The following is a 5,546-nucleotide window of genomic DNA, read 5'->3' on the forward strand; positions in this document are numbered from 1 at the left end:
GCCCATTGAAGCCCCCGCCCTGAAATCTGGGGAATGTGGTTAGTTTACTCCCCCAAAGTCAGGCCAATAGCAAGGCTAGGTATAAGTGGCATCTACAAGGAGGCCCTTCCCACCTCCCTCCTTTGTTCCCTTGGGCACCACCTCTCACCAGAGCCCCAGGTCCCTTAGTATAGCAGTTCCCACTGGGGATGTATGAAAACAGGATTAACAGGGAAGCGCCAGCTTTGAACTTGCCTCTCTCCCATGGGCATGGCAAGCCCAGCCCCCTATTCTCCATCCCCTGGTGGGTCTGGGATCTCTGGAGAGCAGTGGGGGAACCAGGCACACTGAGGCCTGTCCTCTACTACGCTGATTATATCTTCCCACATCGCCCACAACTTCCTCTCGATTGAAGTCAGCAAAAGCCTGCCCTGGTTCAACTGCCTTGCCTTCCTTATAATTCTCAGTGTCAGGAAACAACCTCCCCTTGCTCACACAACGATCCCCCTTTTCATCTCCTTTGTAAGAGGAGGAATATCTCTTACCTACCTCTCCTCCCTTCTTCAGGGAATGATCATGTAGATGTGCTCTAGACCTGGGTATATTCCTAACAGGCTTGCCCTTTGGTGGCATCTCAGAAGCTGAGACTGCAATCCAGTCTGGCTTATGGGAAGCCCCCAAAGTCTCCATGCTATGACAGTGGCCCACTGCACTGGCCCTAGCAAGTTCCAATTTTGTCTTACTTTCTCCACCTGTGAGCTCCCTCTCCTGAGCAGGGGAGAGAGACCTCAGGAAGATACACAGGAGCTCAGAGGGAGAATCAGAGATGCTGACTTTATATACAAAATGGCTTTATTAAAAATTCAGCTATTGGGAAAACAAAGCCTTCTCAAAGGTTCTATCAAAAAATACAAATTTTAAATAAATGCACTAAAAAAGTGGCAGCAAGATACACTAGCCACACAGGGATCTTTGGATGCTGCAGGGCCAGATCCTGGTGCTACCAGGCAAGGGCCCTTTCAGTTTTCCTTTCCTTGGAAAAATGAAAAGAATCTGGCAAGTGTAGGAAATTCTAAGTCTGAAGTAGAAAGATACAAAAGTCATTCATAAGGCACGACTTCGGACTCCAGCCCTGAGGCACATGGAAGTGATGAATGGGCCACAGGGATCCCAGCTCTGGTAGACCTCCTGAGTTTGGCCACAGGTTTAAAATAAGGTGGACTAAGTGGACTGCACAATCCAGGCAAGCAGGGCCCTGCCGCCAATCTTTAGGACAGATGTGTTGCTTCACTGGCAAACTGGAATCTGGCTCTGCCAGGGCAAGAAGGATCACACTGGCCCCCCAAGAAACCTCCCCTTTGGAGAGCACCAGATCACCTGTCCAACCCTGTCCTCTGAGCCACTGTGGGCACCCACCCTGGACAAGGAACATCCAAAGGCAGTCTTTTCCATCTGGAGAAGCCCCAGGCCCCAGAGCCAGGGTTTCTTTGTATGGCAGATGGTAACACAGAAACTGGCATTGTCAAAACCAGTCCCCAGCAGCTCCTGGCCCACACCCATGGTTACTGATGACAGGCCTCCCTGGTGACATTAGGCAGTGGGTAGGCAAACAGGGAGAAGTCCAGGATATACTTAGGTAACACATCCTGCAGCACGGCCCTGGGGGCACTGCACAGGTGGTAGTGCAGGCTTTCTGGGCTAGCCGGCCGGTACCAGGCCTGGCGAGCTGGAAATCGGACATGGGGCGGTGCCCGCACCCACTCCAGCACCTGGTTGGCGTCTGCCTCCAGCCTCTCATAGGAACCCACAAAGTCGTAGCGCACGGCACAAGGCTGACAGAGGTGATACACGGGCATCCAGTGCTCATTCATGCGCTCGGGGTCCTCGTCCACCAGGTATCTCAGGAACTCAGGGAAGGTGACATCGTCCCCTGCGGGGCTGGGTCCCGCTCCAGCCCGGTACCGCCTCACGATCTCGGCCCCATAGCGCTGCTGGTACTCTCGAATCTCGCCAAACTTGTTGCGGTAAGCAGAGAGAAGGCGTTCCAAGGGGTCTCGCACAAACAGGAACTTGAAGTAGTGCTGCAGGCGGTAGCGAATCTCGTCAGGCCGTAGGTCGGCCAGGAACACCAAGTCGCTGCGGTGGTCCATCTTGAGGCGGACGTCCACGTTGTCCAGGACACCCGCCAGCACCTTCAGCACCCGCTTCCAGTTCGAGCAAGCCACCTTGGGCACGTAGCAGTAGAGGAAGCGGTAACGGTCACTCACGAGGATGTGGCGCAGCAGGGTGCGCCGCTGTCCCACCGGCAAGTCCCAGGGGTCCCGGGGCATGCCTGGTTGTCCGCACACTGCCCTCAAGGTCCGGTTCCGGACGTCTTGCCTCACCTGCAAGTCCGAGTCCCCGGCATCGAGGAGCAGCCCCCCAGACCTGGGGACCGTCTCGCGCCACACCGCGCCCTCGCGGTTGGGAGGGTGCAGAGGAAGGGGCTTCATCTCGGCCAGGATGCCCCGCTCGATCATGAGCAGCAGCCCGCTGGAGGCCACGATCACGGCGAACATCAGCATGGACGGCAGCAGCAGGGGCGGCGCCCCCAGCCCGGCCCGGGCCCTGCCCGAGGGGACCCGCCTCAGCGCCCTGCCCAGGGGCTCGGCGCCATTTGGGGCCGCCAGCGGGGTCAGCGGGCGGGGGAACATCGTGCTCCCGGGACGGGGGCCTGCGCGGGCCCGGCCGACCTGAGGGCTGTACGGGAGGCGAGCTCGGTCTAGGGGCGGGCCCGAGGGCTGGGGACCGTGCAGCCAGGAGAGGGGAGGGAATGGGAGCGCTGGTGGGAGGCCCCGGCGCGAGGGGGTGGCCGACTCCCGGGCTGCGGCGCCGGAGCGGGCGGCGGGCGGCGGGCGCGGCGAGGGACCTGGGCCGGATGTCCCGCCCGGCGCTCTCCGCCCCCGGCCCCGCCTTGACACAGGCGCGGGGGGCGGGCCCAGGCCGGGGGCGGGGAGAGGGGCGGGAGCCCCTGCTGCGAGCAGACTGGGAGGGCGCGTGCAGACCCCCACCCTGGAGAGGGAGCCTGAGCCAGCGCCGCCCTGGTCCACCAGGTTTGGGGACAAAAGCTGCGGAGGCCCCGAAGGCAAAAAAGACCCAGGCCGAGGCTCCCTCTTCCGCACAGCTCCTGCCCTCAAGAGCTGGACGGAGGGGACCTCCCCGCAACTCCCTGCCGCACACTCCGGCCGGGCCGAGCCCTTACTTTTACAGCGGGGCTGGAGCAGGGGGTCTTCGCAGTCCCGAATTTCTGGAGGTCTTTTCTTGCTGGAAGCAGAGCCCCCAATGTCGACCATCTACCCGCCCTGTTCTGGCCACTCCAATAAAGAGGAACTAGACTGTCAGGCACTGACAATGGCTCATCTCCATGGTGACCCTTAGATTTTTTTTTTTTTTTTTTTTTACAGTACCTGGCAGTTTCAGTATTTATCCACCGGGTAATGCTGAATGCTAATAAAGGGACTCTTCTCTGTCTTCCTTCCCCCAGGCCTGAAGAGGTGGGACACACTCTAGTAAGGGGCCAAAGTCAAATTGGTGCCTGATGACCACTGATGTGATAGGCACACATTTTGAAGGATGAGGAGCTGGGGGCACAGAGCAGCAGCCTCCTTGCCTGGGGCCAAGTATGTGCTCCATGGAACCAGGCTGGCCAGGTGGAATGCCTTGGACATCAGTAGCCAGCCTTTACTGATCTCAACTGGGTACCTCGCTAAGCAACCAGACTTTATTCTGTTATGTGTGGGGAGCCAGTGAGGCTCTGAAACAGGGCCCACATTTATTGAGGCTGGTGTCCATTCAGTGTTTTGTACTCATTATCTCCTTTAGTTGTCACAGCTGCCCTGGGTATTCCCCTCCATGCAGCTAAAGAAACAGAGGTTCTGGGAAGCTGAGACTCTATATGGGTTGGTTTAATTCTAAAACCTAAATTCCTAAACATGGTTCTTCAGATTAATGGAGCACAGACATGGAGAGAGAAAGCAGCTGACCCCTGAACACACTGTACTGAGGAGTGATGGAACAGGAACAGGGGAAGATGCCAAAGGACTTGTTTAGTGAAAGAAAGGAGGTCCCACTGATGGGAGGAATTCAGAGGATGAGGGGTCCTGAGGGCTGAGACAAAGCTGGAGGACTCACAAATGGCCCCCAATCCTGGTAATGTCTGTACAGTGGATGAGCAAGGAGAAAGAATGGGAAGCCTGGTAGCCTCCCAGCTTCTGGGTAGGTTCCCTCCTCCCACTGTCTGAGTGGTTGGGTGCTTCTTAGGATGCACCATGCACCAATTTAGAAGTTTGCATCAGGAGTTCCCATCGTGGCACAGTGGTTAACGAATCCGACTAGGAACCATGAGGTTGCGGGTTCGATCCCTGCCCTTGCTCAGTGGGTTAAAGATCCGGCGTTGCCGTGAGCTGTGGTGTAGGTCACAGACACGGCTCGGATCCCGCGTTGCTGTGGCTCTGGCGTAGGCCGGCGGCTACAGCTCCGATTCGACCCCTAGCCTGGGAACTCCATATGCCGTGAGAGCGGCCCAATAAATGGCAAAAAAAAAAAAAGAAGTTTGCATCAGGGTTCAGTCTGGCTCTCCGATAGCACTAAAGATAGATTTCTGATGGTGAGCTTGTTTCTACTGAAATTTTTTTTTTTTTTTTTTTAATGGTTAACTACAAAAGAAAAAAAATTTTGAGAAGTTGTTAACTGGACCACGTGTTCATTTCTCTGAGTTTTCTGTGTTAGCAGTCACAGTGAGGCAGTCTGAATACAGGAATAGCCACTTACTCTGGGGGAGTCCCTAGACAAAGTTCTTGTCCCCACACCAGTTCGCTGTCTGTAAAGTGACAGGATACTTCCCATCTCATGAATCTCTTGTGGGCAGCACACCCAATGGCAGTGCTACGATATGTCCATGGTGGTGTTGGTGCCACTAGTAACCTCTTCGGAAATGCACCTGCCCAGATGTTCTTACAAAATGCAGAAAAGGGCTGGGCTGCCTATCCGCCTCCTAGCAACTTCCACAGCCTTAGAGCTGCCCCACCTTGAACATGCTCAACACTGGGGGTAGGGCTCAGTTAACTGAATCAAGGGTCCAAGCAATGACAGCCCTTAGCCGCACAGTTTGGCTTTCATTTCCTCAGAAAGGGGAGACAGTTGAAAGATACCAAGGCCCTTGAACAGTTTCTGCTGGCCAGTTTTCTCTAAGGGCATGACTCAAGGTGATGAGGTGCCATCTTCACCATGCAACTACTTGTGGACCAGTTCCCAAGTCACTGGCTAGGCGGGAGCTGGCAACCCAAGGATTTCACACAACCCCGGGCAAGTGGCTCTGGCTACCCAGATGTGAAGTCAACTGCAAGTTCCTGTTCCCTATTTCCTCTCCTCCCTCTGCTTTCCCCCTACTCTCCCCCAAGCTCTTTGATTATGGATCCTAGTGAGCCCCTGCAGTGCAAGTAACTAATAGGGACTTCCTCCCCCATAAAAAAGTAGTGAGCCCCTCTGCACCCACACACAAAGATGACAGGACACACAGGAAATGATCC

At 55.8% G+C, this 5,546-nt stretch overlaps 1 protein-coding gene across 1 annotated transcript; it reads right to left on the bottom strand.

Annotated features, from left to right (window-relative positions):
- Window positions 1–813: 813 nt before the first annotated feature.
- Window positions 814–2,901, bottom strand: CHST14 (carbohydrate sulfotransferase 14). The gene has a single exon (XM_003121594.5). The coding sequence runs from the start codon at window positions 2,670–2,672 to the stop codon at window positions 1,542–1,544; it is 1,131 nt and encodes a 376-aa protein (XP_003121642.1). The 5' UTR covers window positions 2,673–2,901; the 3' UTR covers window positions 814–1,541.
- Window positions 2,902–5,546: the final 2,645 nt, after the last annotated feature.

The sequence above is a fragment of the Sus scrofa genome, chromosome 1, assembly GCF_054392235.1.
Source record: "Sus scrofa isolate SSC_HxYL_T2T_F1_AM1 chromosome 1, Sscrofa_HxYL_maternal_Yorkshire_Landrace_v2.0, whole genome shotgun sequence".
Taxonomy (NCBI): Eukaryota; Metazoa; Chordata; class Mammalia; order Artiodactyla; family Suidae; genus Sus; species Sus scrofa.